We start from the raw sequence: 15,142 nt of genomic DNA on the forward strand, positions 1-15,142 counted from the left end.
TCAAGTCTCCAACTATTACTGCTGCTTATTTCTCTCTTCAAATCTGTTAGTTTTTGTTTCATTTATTATTTTTTTTGGCTCTGTTGTTAGATATGTTTATAACTGTTCTATCTTCTTAATAGATTCACCCTCTTATTATTATAAAATGTCCTTTTTTTTCTTTTATCTCCGATAACATTTTTTGTTTTCAAGTCTCTTCTACTATAGCCCCTCCAGCTTTCTTATGGTTGCTCTTTGAAGTATGCATCTTTTTCTATCCTTTACTTTTAACCTATTTCTACCTTTGAATAGAAAGTATGCCTCCTGTAGGCTGCATACAATTGGATCTTTTCTAAAAACTCCACTATGACAATTTTTTGGATAAATTGTTTTAATCTATTCATATTTAAGGTTATTAATGACACAGTTGGGAATACTTCTGCCTTTTTACTTTTTGTTTTCTACACAGCTTATGTGTTTTTGAATTCCTTTATTTCTCGTATAATACTTTCTTTTGTAGTAAGTGAACACTTTCTGGTATAACATCATAATTCCTTTAATGATTTTCTCTATTTTTAAAGTTACTTTCTTTGCAGTTGCTATCGGGTTTGCCATATACATCTTAACCTGACAGAATCTTTTCAGATTTATACTAATTCCAGAGCTCCTATATAGCTCTATTCCCCCTCCTCTTTTTGTGCTATTAGTTTTCTGCATACTACATCTATGTACGCTAACCAACAATATATTGTACAACACACTGCACATACTGTTACACAATACACTGTTGTAGTTATTAGTTTATATAATTTCATGTCCATTAAAGAAGCTGAGGAAAGAAAGGAGAGCAAGTAAATATTAATAGAGTTTGTTATACTGACCCTCTTATTTACCATTTTGGTTGTCTTCATTGATTCCTGTTGATTCAAGTTACTATCTGGTATAATTTCCTCACTGCAATACAACTTTGGTCCCATCCAAGTTCCCACAAAGTTTCTTTGTGCTGTTACTGTCAAATATATCACACTTCTGTATGTTACAGATTCAACAATATAAACATATGGTTTTATTTACACAACTGTTTTTAAATTAATTAAGAAAAGGAGAAGAAATATGCATTTATACTGTCTTATGATTCTCTAATTACCTTTACTACTGCTCTTTGTTGTTTTGCATAGATTCACATTACTGCCTGAGGTCACCTGCTTTCCGGCTGAAGAACTTCCTTTGGTATTTCTCATAAGGCAGATCTTTTAGTAATGAATTCTCTAAGTATTTGTTCATCTAGCAAGGTCTTTATTTCACCTCTGTTTCTGAAAGAAAGTTTTGCTGCTTTTTTCCTTTCAGCCCTTAGATCATCCCACTGCCTTATGACCTCTATTATTTCTGAGAAGTCAGCTATCAATCTTAAAGAAATATTCTTGAACATGAGGGTTTGTTTTTGTCTTTCAACTTTCAAGATTTTCTTTGTCTTTTAGCATTTCTATTATGATGCGTGTGTGTGTGAATCTCTTTGAATTTATGCTACTTGCAGTTCTTTGAGCCTTTCAGATGTATATATTAATGCTTTTCAAATTTGTGAAGTTTTCAGCCACTATTTCTTTGAATATTCTTCTTGCTCCTTTCAGTGAATTCTTCCTTCCAGTTATTTATAATTTTAAACCGCAGAACTTCCGTTTGGCTCCTTTTTCTATCTCCTCTTTACGGATACTCTCTATTTGATGACATACTGTCGTCATAGCTTCTTTAGTTCCTTCTACTTCTTTAGGCACAGCATCCTTTAGCTCTTTGACCTCCTTATGACAGGTCTCCATTAAATCCAATATCTGGGCTCTCTCACAGGCAATTTCTGTTGCCTGCTCTCTCCTGTATATGGGCCATACTTGCTCTGCATATCTCATACATTTTATTAAACTGACATTTTAGGTAAATAATACAGCAACTGTGGATACTGATTCCCCTTCTTCCCTTTTGGGGCTTGTTATTTTCTTGTTCATTTGTTCAGTGACCTCCCTAGACTATTTCAGCAAAGTCTATTTCTCCACAGACTAGCGAGGTCCTTGGTGTTTTGCTTCAGAGGAGTGAAGTTGTGGGGGTGTTTACAGTCCCCCTGGATGACGATTTCTGCCTCATCTGGTATGAAACCCAGCTGTCAGACTCCACTAATTGCTGGCTGAATGCTCTACTGTTTTTGACAATGCCTTGGGGCGTAATAAAGTGCTCCAAAATCTAATCCAATTAAAACTGGGCCAAGGTAGTTTCTGAGACTGAGGTTGGTTTTGACCTCAGAAGAGCTCTGCTTAGCTGTTTTCCTGGTTCTTACTGGTAAACTACCCAGCCTATGGTTTAACTTTTTTTTTTTAATGTTTATTTTTGAGAGAGAGAAGGGCGGGGGGGGTGCGCCCTCAAGTGAGAGAGGGGCAGAGAGAGAGAGAGAGAGAGAGAGAGAGAGAGAGAGAATCCCAAGCACAAACGAACCCTGAGATCAAGTCCTGAGACAAAATCAATGAGTCGGACACTTAACAGACTGAGCTACCCAGGAGCCTCTATGGTTCAGCTTCTTGTTCTCACTTAAGAGCTAACATCCTCCTTTTATTTGCTTACCACCAAAATCAACATTGTCTTCCAGAACACCCTTAGGTCTGAACTTCCCTACCTTCTGCTCTTATGCATTACCTCTCGTCCTGGCAAAATCTTGGTGCCGCTACTCTGAGCAGGGTCAGCCGGCTTTTAAGTCTTTTTGGCTTGCCTCTCCCTACACGGAAGCTCTGTCCTACACCTGAGTTGGGGCAAGGACAGTAGGGTCACAGAATTCTTGCTTGCCAGGCCTAGGGCACAGCTTCTGTACTGAGTGTAGTACAAAGGTAGTCAGAAGAAAGGAGCCCCTGGCATTATGTGCAATAAGTGAATTAAATGAAGTCAGAAAGAGAAAAATACTATATAATATCACTTCTATGTGGAATCTAAAAAAAGTCAAACTCAGAGAAACAGAATGCTGGTTACCTGAGGTTGGGAGAATTAGGAAGATAGTGGTCAAAAGGTACAAACTTCCAGTTATAAGATTAATAAGTTCTGGGGATCCAACGTACCGCATGGGGATTATAGCTAATATTTGAATGACGTTAATAAAGGAGATCTTAAAAGTTCTCACCACAAAAAAGAAATAAATATGTGATGAGGTGTTAGTTAATGCTATGATGGTATCAGTTTGCAATACATAAATGCATCAAATCAACATGCTATATACGTAGTATTATAAATCAATTATATCTCAGTAAAGTTGGGGCAGGGAGCCTCCGACCTGTAAGGGTATACTCATCAAGAATTTAGCCTCTGCAACTTGGAGTTGGAGGGAATGAGAAAAGCTGGTGGTCTGCCCTCCTCCCCTTCAACGGTGAGATACCATATTCCTTGTTTGGGAATTGTGTCCTCTGTTGAGGGTTGTGTCTTTTTGGCCACGCCAGCCCAGAGTGGAATTCCCAACAAGCAAAAGTTCAAATGTCAAAGACACTCACTGTTCTGAGTTTTAGCAGATTTCCTTGAAGAAATGTTTCCTCATTTGCTGTATGCTCTCAGAACAACTTCCACATATACATGGATGGCTTTTGTTGTTTTTTATAGGTTTTGTTTACAGTTGCAATGGGGAGCAGGTCCACAGAGCTCCGTACACTGCCATCCTGGAACTAGAACTCCTCCTTTCACTTTTACCTGCATGATTACAGTGAGAATTCCTGGGTTTGTACAATCTGACCCCATCTTGCTGGCCAGAGTCAAACGCTTCACCGTTAAGCATATGACCCAAGATAGGCCAGAGTTCTTCACCAGGAAGCTACTGCTTGAAACTAGGAGTCTACTCATCGGAACAGAGAGAACACTAAAGAACCATGGAGAATGAAGAAGAGACATGGAAAGGACTCTTTGAGTTCCTAAGAATGCTTTGGTTATTGGATCCAAACAGTCCCTTCTCCCTGCAATCAGGTCTACACTGAGGGAGTTTAAAGAGGTTTCTGTCACTAGCTTTCAAAAGTGTCTTAACAGTTCTTATCTAGGGCTTCCCTGAGGAAAATTCTACTGAGCAAATTTCAATTAATGCTCCTCAGAAAAGAGGTCAAGAATGGTTCCAGAAGCCTAAGGGAAAGCTCCCCACATCACAGAAGACCCTCCCTGCCACCGCCAACCACGCCCCCCCCCCCCCCCCCCCCGCCACCAGCCCCCAGCCCAGAAGTACCTTGATTGTGCTCAGACTCCTCATTAGCCACTCGCATCAGGGCATCCAGCACCAAAGCATTGTCTAGCCATGTGTACCACTCCTCCAACTCCTGAAGGAAGCTAGCTGTGCCCGTTGACTCTGACACCTTTCGAGTCGCAAGCTTGCAAAGCCGCTCAACAAAGCCAGGGATGCTGAGAAGGGCCGCTGCCAAGGAGAGAACAAAAGAGGGAATTTTCAAAACAGAGACCAACCAGCTCTAAAGCCCTCAACAAGGAGCCTGTCCCCTATCTGTGGCGGGAATGATTTTTAATCTGACAGTAGCTAGTCAGAGAGCTTCCCTTTAAAATGAAATGCCAAGCCAAAATAAAATAGTAAATTACAGAAACAAGTTCAATTGTAGCAGGTATAGAGAAACAGGCTCTTATATCTACTAGTGGGAATGTAAACTGGAATAACTTTAGTGTCTTAAATCTGTGTGTCTTTGAGCCAGGAGCTTCATTTCTGGGAACTTCCCATAAGGAAATAACCAATTATATGTACAAAGATATTCACTGATGTGGTTTCTACAATAGCAAAATAATAAAGACAACTACATGGTCATCAACAGCATATTGATTAAAACTATATCCAATACAACAGAATACAATAGACACTAAGAACAATGACACATATATCTTTATACGGTGACTCAGTAAAGATAATTAAACTTGTTACAGAAAAAAATTATTACACAGTATTGGCTTAAGCCCATTGTCTTTAAAAATTTGCTTCTTTAGGGGCGCCTGGGTGGCTCAGTCAGTTAAGCGTCCGACTTCAGCTCAGGTCATGATCTCACGGTCCGTGAGTTCAAGCCCCGCGTCAGGCTCTGTGCTGGCAGCTCAGAGCCTGGAGCCTGCTTCAGATTCTGTGTCTCCCTCTCTCTCTGGCCCTCCCCCATTCATGCTCTGTCTCTCTCTGTCTCAAAAATAAATAAACATTAAAAAAAAAAATTTGCTTCTTTAAAATATGCACATAATATACATATAAAGAATGAAGGCTATACAGCAAGGTTTTTTTGTTTTTGTTTTTTAACGTTTATTCATTTTTGAGAGACAGAGCATGAGCGGGGAAGGGGCAGAGAGAAAGGGAGACACAAAATCCGAAGCAGGCTCCAGGCTCTGAGCTGTTAGCACAGAGCCTGACGCGGGGCTCGAACTCATGAACTGCAAGATCATGACCTGAGCTGAGGTCGGATGCTCAACCGACTGAGCCACCCAGGTGCCCCTATACAACAGGGTATTTACTGTGGCCATTCCTGAGTAGGAAAGGATATAAATGTTTTGTTTTTGTTTTTTTTTTTTGAGACAGAGAAGAGGAGAGAGGCAGAGGTAAGGGGAGGGGGCGGGAGAGAGAACGGGAGAGAGGGAGAGGATCTTAAGCAGGTTTCACACTCAGCGTGGAGCCCGATACAGGGCTCAATCCCATGACCCTGGGATCACGACCTGAGCTGAAATCAAGAGTTTTATTTTTATGCTCAACCAACTAAGCCACCCAGGTGTTCCCATTTAAATGCTTCTTTTAAAACCACTTCTCTCTAGGGGTGCCTGGATGGCTCAGTCAGTTAAGTGTCCAGACTCCTCTGATTTTGGCTCAGGTCCTGATTTCAAGGGATCAAGCCCTGCATCCAAGCCCTGCTTGGGATTCTCTCCCTCCCTCTTTCTCTGCCCCTTCCCTGCTCTCTCTCACTCAAAATAAACTTAAAAAAAAAAAAAAAAACCAAAAAAAAAAACCAAAAAAACAAAACAACCCTACTTCTCTCTAGTTTCATTTTCCTGTAACAACCATGTACTAGCAGTAAGAAAGAAGTTTTTTTTGTTTTGTTTTGTTTTTTAGGTAAAGAAAGAAACTGAATAATCACCCAACTCCTATTTCCACTAATCCCATTTTGCTCACAATAATAAGATGGAAATTGTGATCAGCATCAGAGAACATAATACACTTTGGAGGCAGGGAAATCCAGGTTGTAGATCTTCAATTTAACATTAACCTTCTTTAAAAATAAGGACTAACATCTCTACGTATTTGCTTATACATGTATTAATTAAATCTTCCTGGAAGGACAGAAAACACCAATGGTTGCCAAAGGCAAAGAGAATTAGGTGACCAGAAACACGAGTGTGAGGGGGTAGTTTTTCGATGAACACCTTTTTGAACCTGTAGATTCTTTAGAACCGTGTGGAGGTATCACCTAATTGAAAAAAAGTAGGTATTTCATAATACCAAGATAATACTATTAATTTGGGTGGTATAATATGATATTGGAGTTATTTTTAAAATTGTGGAAATACTGCAATATATGCAAGTATGAATTTATGCAAAATATGAATTTTATTGTATCTGGGATTTGCTTCAAAATAATTCAAAATAAGGTAGGGAGACTTCTGGGGGTTCTGTCAGTTAAGCGTCCAACTTTGGCTCAGGTCGTGATCTCATGGTTCAGGGGTCTGACACCACGTTGGGTTCTGTGCTGACAGCTCAGAGCCTGAAACCTGCTCTGCCCCTCTCCCACTTACCTCTGTCTCTCTCAAAAATAAATAAACTTTAGAAAACAGTTCAAAATAAGAGAGGAACAAATGGGGATAAAGAGAGGCCATCAGTTGACAACTGCTGAATCGAGCTGATGGGTAAATAGGTATCATTATAATGTTATATGTGTCATATACATGTCTCTGTGTGAAGAATCTAAATGAAAAAAATTTTTAAATAATTTTAAAATGTGTATTTATTTATTTTCAGCGGGGAGGCGCAGAAAGAGAGGGATAGCAAATCCCAACTGGGCTCCGAACTAAGAGTGCAGAACCCGACAAGGGACTCGATACCAAAAACCATGAGATCACGATCTGAGTCAAAACCAAGAGTCAGATGTTTAACCAACTGAGGAACCCAGGTGCCCCTAAATGAAAAATTTTAACATAAAATTCAAAAGAACACAATATTAAAGAAAATTCTTCAAAACTAAAATAAGTTACAACAAAGTACAGCTAGGATTGTACAAACGCGTATTATATTAAGTTCTAGCACAGAGCTCAGCAAATACTCTTAGCCCCCTTTCCACCCTCTATAAATTAGTGACTACAATGTCTGACCTCATTTAAAAAAAAAAAAAGTAAGGACACCTGGGTGGCTCAGTCGGTTAAGCATCCAACTTCGGCTCAGGTCATGATTTCATGGCTTGTGAGTTTGGGCCCTGCGTCAGGCTCTGTGCTGACAACTCGGAGCCTGGAGCCTATTTCAGATTCTTTGTCTCCCTTTCTCTCTGCCCTCCCCTACTCATGCTTGGTGTCTCTCTCTCTCTCTCTCAAAAATAAACATTAAAAAAAAAATTTTTTTTTAAAGCTGTAATTATATTAAAATTAACTTTTCTTTAAAAAGTTGAACACAGAATTACCATACGACCCAGCCACTCCACACCTAAGTATAGACCCAAAACAACTGAAAAGAGGCGCCCACATAAATATGTACAAACACATCCTCATGACATTTCACAGCAGCCAAAAAGGGGAAAACAATCCAAATGTCCATCAAGAGATGAATGAACTATGGTATATAGAAATATTATTCAGCCATAAAAAAAGATGAAACACTGATATGCTACAGAATGGATGAACCTCAAAGTCATCATGCTAAGTGAAAAAAGCAGGATACAAAAAGTTATGTATTATATGATTCCATTTAAAAAATATCTAGCATAGGTATAAGAAAGCAGGTAGTTGCCAGGGTTGGGAAGAATGGGAACAGCTGCTTATCATGTACACAGTTTCACTTTGGGGTGATGAAAATGTTTTGAAAATAGATGGAAGTGTGGTTGCACAAACTGTAAATGTACTAAATGCTACTGAATTGTTCACTTTAAATGGTTTATTTGGTTATGTGATGCTCACCTTAAAAAAAAAAATACATGGAGGTAGCTTTTTTGCTTTGAGATACCATTTTTTACTTATTGGCTTGGCAGACATCAAGAAGTTTAAAAAGGCCCTGCAATGGGAAGCATGTACAGGGGGGATGGGCAAAAAAGATGTACCGTAATTTCTTTAGAGGGTTAACTTGTCAATATCTATCAAAGTTTAAAAGGCAAATATCCAGCACATCATACTCCATACACAAGGCTGTTAATTGTAGGAACAAAGGTTTAAAAATAAACCAAATTTCCACCAATAGGGGACTAGTTAAATAAATTGTGGTATGCCCATACATTAGAATACCATGTAGCTATAAAAAGGAATCACATAATTCTGCATGTACTGGAATCGAATGCTTTGCAAGATAGTTAAGCGAAAAAAACAAGGAGAATGGAGGCTATTTTATACTACCACCTGTACAGACAGGGAGCAGCCAATCTCTTTCCCCCTCCATCCCCCTGACTGGGCAGGTACAGAATTTCTCTGCAGAGTCATATGAGAAAATGAAACAGGTTGCTATGGGGAGGGGGAACAAACTTTCTACTGTATATACCTGCTATTCTTATTATTTAAGAAACCTTAGACATATATTACTTTTTCCAAAAATAAAAGAGTTTGGATTCTACAGGAAAACCTTCCCAGAGCTGGATTTTTCTCTTAATCTCTTTTCTGGAGGGTGAATGGCTGCAGTTTCTCTGTTCCTCACAGGACAGTTCCTAAGGCCTACCCTTCCTGCCCTACACTCTTCACACAGCACTTAGACGCAGCACTTAGAACGTGACCTGCCCAGCATTCAGAGTTCCGAGACTCCAGCCCCCACCTTGGGAGATTCTAGAGCCTCTGTGAGTCACTCATCTCTTGAAAAAGTGATGAAAAGCTATGGGCTCTCACCCTGAAAAAAAATCATTGGCCCAATTATGCTCATCAAATGATATACAATCTCCGGGAACTGGCACCCAGCACCACAGTGTGCTAGTAATTCTCACAGCTTTACCAGCAGCTATCACACACTACTGGTTAATGTTAAAATGTCAAACTGGTTGACAACGGAAACACAACTTCTGAATTCTGCAAAAGCAGACCTTTTCTCTCATATTTGTTAAAACATCAGTATTTTGAAATATTCCCGCAAAACTTTCTCCTCAGCTTAGGCCCTGCTTTCCAGCTGAGGGGATTCTGAATTCTCTCCTAGCTCCTGTGTTGCAGAAATCAGCCCTTGTTAGCTCAGTGTGACCTATAAATTGATAATTATCTGGCCTGTGGCTTCATCTACATCTCTGACTAAAATCTTGATTTTTTTTTTCCCCCAGATGAAACCATCTGTTCCCACATGAACGGATAGAAGGACAACTGGTAGTTCTGAGAAATCCAAAGAGGACTCTAACATTTTTATTATCTGAGCTCCAGAAAGACAGGATAAATCACTATTTTGCTGGGTAAGAAAACAGCCACAATTTATTAAAAACAAAACAAAAACACATCAGCTTTATATGCGGTTATGGACTGAATTGGGTCCCCTTCCAAATTCCTATGTTTAAGCCCAAATCCATAATATAGCTGTATTTGGAGACCGGGCCTTTAGGGAGGTAATTAAATGGGGTCATGAGAGGGGGCCCTAATCCAATAGGACAGATGTCCTTATATAAGAGGAAGAGACATCAGAGATCTCTTTCTCTCTTTGTACATACACAGAGGAAAGACAACGTTAGGACACAGTGAGAAGGCAGCTGTCTGCAAACCAGAAACCAATGCTGAGGGCACCTTGATCTTGAACCTCTAGCCTCCAGAACTGTGAGAAAATGAACTTCTGTTGTTTAAGCCACCCAGTCTACGGTATGTTATTATGGCAGCCCGAGATGACTGTTACACACACCTTTATTTAAAAATATCCAGTACCGGAGTTCAATTAAAGCATGACAATATTGAGAACTAAGATCTTTCTCATTGCACTTGTGATTTAATTATGTTCACCTTGGCCTTCCCAGGGCATGTGACTGGAGAAAAATGTGTGTGGGGGCAGGAGGCAGGGAAAGAGGAACTGTATGGTCAGAGAGCTGGGAAAGGACCCTGTACAACATCATGTGCTAAAATACAACTTTTAATAAAGCTTCAACCCAAAAGCTACAAGCAGACATCAAATGTAGAGTATCTCATGGGTTAGCCACACAGGTATACAAGTGAACCTAGACATTTTATAAAGACTTCCTTTAAAAAAAAATTTTTTTTTTAATGTTTATTCTTGAGACAGAGAGCATGAACAGGGGAGGGGCAGAGAGAGAGAGAGATAGAGGGAGACACAGATCCTGAAACAGGCTCCAGGCTCTGAGCTGTCAGCACAGAGCCCAACGTGGGGCTTGAACCCATGAACTGTGAGATCATGACCTGAGCCGAAGTTGGACGCTTAACCAACTGAGCCGCCCAGGCACCCCAAGACTTCCTTTTTTTAATGCCTCATATAAAGGAAACTAGGTTTGGTGTTAACTCTCAGTTAATTTAAAAAATCAACTGACTAAAATACCTTGTCCTCCAAGAATGATGGGCAGTGCTGGTTTCACTTAAGGTAGCTTATAGACAGGTGGGTGAAGGTAACTGATAATAACAGGATAAAAATGATCTGTAGAACAGATTCCTTAAATGTAAAACTAAAAGATGAAAGTTACTTAGTGCCTCAGCACACACAAGTATCTAATACAGAACCTTTATGACCCTCAGTTTCCTAAGCTGTGCAATGAATGGGGCTGCTTGGAGAAGTAAATAAAATCACTGTTAGGTTATGCAGTTAGCTCAATGTTTGCTACACAGCAGGAGTTTAACAAATGTGAACTTTTGTCAGTATATATGTATGTGTATTTAAATCAGCTTTAAGGTATAATTTAGTTATAACAGAACTCATGTTTTTAAGAATGAGTATTTTATGATTTGCTAAAATGAGTACTCCTTAAAAGTCCTAAGAAAGGAGAAGGGAGGGGAATAAAAGCCTACACAGACCAGGGTAGGCCTTGGATCTATGGACTCAGGAAGAAAAACAAGCCTAGAGGGGGAACCACCAACCTGGGGTCCATAGGGTTCATATACTTCTGTTTTTATTATGACTAAAACACGTATAATTATATTCCCTAACAACCTAGAAATATAGTCATGACTATGTGGTGTTCATAACTAAAACTAGAATGCTAACAGAGTTAATGAAGGACTCACATTTAGTACTTAGAAGGGAAATTGCTATGTAGCACTTAGCAATTCTGCAGAGCTAGGCCTGGGAACCCACACATCTAGTCAACTGGACTTCAGAAACAAAGTACTGTTTTCAAAGCATCCTCAGGGCTACTGTGGGATGATCATGGCTTTCTACTACTGTTTGTTGTTTTTTTTTTTTAATGTTTATTTATTTTTTAGAGAGAGAGAGAGAGACAGAGTGTGAGTGCGGGAAGGGCAGAGAGAGAGGGAGACACAGAATCCAAAGCAGGCTCCAGGCTCTGAGCTGTCAGCACAGAGCCCGATGTGGGACTCGAACCCACAAACCATGAGATCATGACCTGAGCCGAAGTCGGACACTTAACCGACTGAGCCACCCAGGCGCCCTCTCTACTACTGCTTTTTAATTGGTTATTCGGTTAACACTAAGGCAGACTGATTTTTCAGACTGTTAGCGTTCAAGAACTAGCTTTTAAGACACATAAATATTTTAGTTCAAATATGGATCATCTATACTCTTATAACCAAAACAGATATATGCCCAATTTCTCCAAATCTGCTTAGACCAGGATAGAAACAGAAAAAAGTTCTCTTGCTAACAAAAAGCAACAGGTGGGGAAATCATTAGCATATTCATGTGGTTCTAAAATCAAATAATACATAAAATAATACATTCAGAAGTCCTACTTCCACTGCTGTCATCTAACTTGTTTCTAGCCACCCCCAACAGGTAACCATTTTTAGTTTCTTGTGTGTGCTTTCAGTTTATGCATACTGTATATGAGCAAACAAATACATCTGATCTTATTCTCCCCATCTCTGCTTTACTACAAAAAGTATCATACTATACACATAGCTCTGCATTTTCCTCTTTAACAGTAATACATCTTGGAGATGTTATCCTGTATTAGTACATACTAAATCTTCTTCATTCTTTTTTCTTAAAAGCTATACAATTTTCCATTATATAAATGTTCTGGAAATTAAATAGTTTCTTATCAATAAAACATTTAAGTTGTTCTGATCTTTTGTTATTACAATGTTGCAATGAATGACCTTGAATATACATCATTGCCTATATACCTACAGGATAAAGGCCCAGATGAGGCTTAGTGGATCAAAAGGTACGTGTATTTGTAATTCTGATAAACAATGGATCTTACTTTTTCGATGTTCTGAATCCATTAAAAAATCTGATAAAGGTTACAAACTTGGCCCCTATAATAATGAACACATACAAAATTTACATACTCTAAGTGGACCCTATGAGCCCTCACATGGATCAATCTCTGGAGATATTGAAAGAGCAGATAATTTACAAAGGGGTCTCAGAGCCATAATTTCAAAACTCCAAAAACTTTGAGAGATTTTACCTTGGTTGATTTCAGCTGCGGAGGGTCCTAAGCTCAAGCTCTTCTTCTGCTGAGCATTTTTGGCAAGTAGTGTGTGCTTGTCATCATTCCCTGTATCCATCTCTGAAATGGTGACAGCCAGAATCCGGCAGAAATTAGCAAGCTGCTGCTGATCAAAATTGGATACTAAAGAACTCAGATTGGGGACTTCATCTAGTCGGATCATTTCCTACAGGAAACACAAATAAAACAATCCCCATGCTCAGTTCATTTGACACTGGATGTGCCCCTTGTTTGCATTCCCCAAAGAATGGGGCTTGGCAGCTAGACCACTTAGGTTAAATCCCAGCTCTGCAAACTGCAGCTGTGCAAACACAGGTAAATTATGGAACCTCTCTAAGTCTCTGTGTGCTCAACTGTCAAATGGGACTAACATACCTTATAGGATTGGTCTGAGGATTAAACCTTTGAAAACCATTGTTCTTATTCTTTGTTCATGTGGCTCATTTTGTCTATTCAGAAAAGCAAAGCAAAGCAAAGCAAAGCAAAGCAAATGCCTACCACTCAAGTTTTATCATTCATAAATTGCCATTCTTGCTACAGATGTTTTCTTTTTAAGAAATAAGAAATAAAATATTCCTAACCAGTTGTGTTCCCATCTCTCCTGCCAGAGGGAACCTTTATTTTGAACTGTTTATTATTCCCACACGTTCTTATACTTATATTTCCATAAAAATATATGGTATTAAAGTGAAGGAAACCACCAACAAAAGAAACAGCAACCTACTGTTGAAGATATTTGTAAATGATGTATCTGATGAGGGGTTAATATCCAAAAAATAAAGAACTTACACAATGCAACATCAAAAATGATCTGATAGGGGCGCCTGGGTGGCGCAGTCGGTTAAGCGTCCGACTTCAGCCAGGTCACGATCTCGCGGTCCGTGAGTTCGAGCCCCGCGTCAGGCTCTGGGCTGATGGCTCAGAGCCTGGAGCCTGCTTCCGATTCTGTGTCTCCCTCTCTCTCTGCCCCTCCCCCGTTCATGCTCTGTCTCTCTCTGTCCCAAAAATAAAAATAAAAAAACGTTGAAAAAAAAAAAATAAAAAAAAAAAAATGATCTGATAAAAAAAATGGGCAGAGAATCTAAATAGACATTTTTCGGGGCGCCTGGGTGGCTCAGTCAGTTAAGCGGCTAACTTCGGCTCAGGTCATGATCTCACGGTCCGTGAGTTCGAGCCCTGCGTCAGGCTCTGTGCTGACGGCTCAGAGCCTGGAGCCTGTTTCAGATTCTGTGTCTCCCTCTCTCTGACCCTCCCCCGTTCATGCTCTGTCTCTCTCTGTCTCAAAAATAAACGTTAAAAAAAAAAAAAATTTTAAATAGACATTTTTCCAAAGAAGACATACAGAAGGCCAACAGACACATGAAAAGATTTCAGGAGAGAAATGCAAATCAAAACCACAATGAGACATCACCTCATTATCTGTCAGAATGGCTAATATTAAAAAGGCAGGAAATAACAAGTGTTAGGATGTGGAAAAAAAGGAGGATGGTACACTGTTGGTAGGAATGTAAACTGGTACAGCCACTACGGAAAACAGTATGGAGTTTCCTCAAAAAAAAAAAAAAAAAAAAAAAAAAAAAAAAATCAAAAACAGAAATATCAATGATCCAGTAATTTCACCACTGGGTATTTACCCAAAGAAAACAAAAACAGTAATTTGAAAAAAATATATGCACCCCTATAGTTATTGAAGCATTATTTACAATAGCCAAGATAGAGAAGCAACCCAAGTGTTCATCAACAGATGAATGGATAAAGAAGACATGGTATATACATGGACAATGGAATATTATTCAGCCATAAAGAAGGATGAGATCTTGCCATTTACAACAACATGGAGAGACCAAAAGGATATAATGCTAAGTGAAATAAGTCAGAGAAAGACAAATACCATTTGATTTCATTTGTATAGGAGTCTACAAAACAAAACAAATGAATAAACAAAACAGAAAAAGACTCATAAATACAGAGAACAAACTGGTGGTTGCCAGAAGAGAGGCGATTGGGGGGGATGGGCAAAATAGGTCAAGGGGATTAAGAGGTACAAACTTCCAGTTATAAAAGAAATAAGTTGTAGGGATGAAAAGTACAGCATGGGGAATATAGTCAATAATATTACAGTAACATTGTACGGTGACAGATGGTGACTACACTCAGTGGCGAGTATAGCTTAATGTATAAAATCACCGAATCACTAGGCTGTATACCTGAAACTAGTATTACATTGCATGTCAACTATACTTCAATAAAAAATAAATCAAAAAATTTAAAAACATTGTTTTGTTTTTAAAACCAACAATGTACTGTTTTGCATGTACAGTGTGAATTATATATGACACCTTACTGTTAGTTAACACTGGGATTTTTTTTTAAATTTATGCCACTTCTGACAACAGCAAGTTAGT

General features: G+C 39.1%; 1 protein-coding gene across 2 annotated transcripts in view; it reads right to left on the reverse strand.

Annotated features, from left to right (window-relative positions):
• TRPC4AP (transient receptor potential cation channel subfamily C member 4 associated protein) overlaps positions 1-15,142 on the reverse strand; it is a 68,964-nt gene that overhangs the window by 21,984 nt on the left and 31,838 nt on the right. For both annotated transcript variants that reach the window (XM_060616296.3, XM_060616287.3), the window contains exons 7-8: positions 12,696-12,903; positions 4,208-4,393 (exon numbers count right to left, since the gene is read on the reverse strand). In XM_060616296.3, coding sequence (XP_060472279.3) covers positions 4,208-4,393; positions 12,696-12,903 — 394 coding nt within the window. The remainder of the gene's footprint in view (positions 1-4,207; positions 4,394-12,695; positions 12,904-15,142) is intronic.

The sequence above is a fragment of the Panthera onca genome, chromosome A3 (genome assembly GCF_046562875.1).
Source record: "Panthera onca isolate mPanOnc1 chromosome A3, mPanOnc1 haplotype 2, whole genome shotgun sequence".
Classification (NCBI taxonomy): Eukaryota; Metazoa; Chordata; class Mammalia; order Carnivora; family Felidae; genus Panthera; species Panthera onca.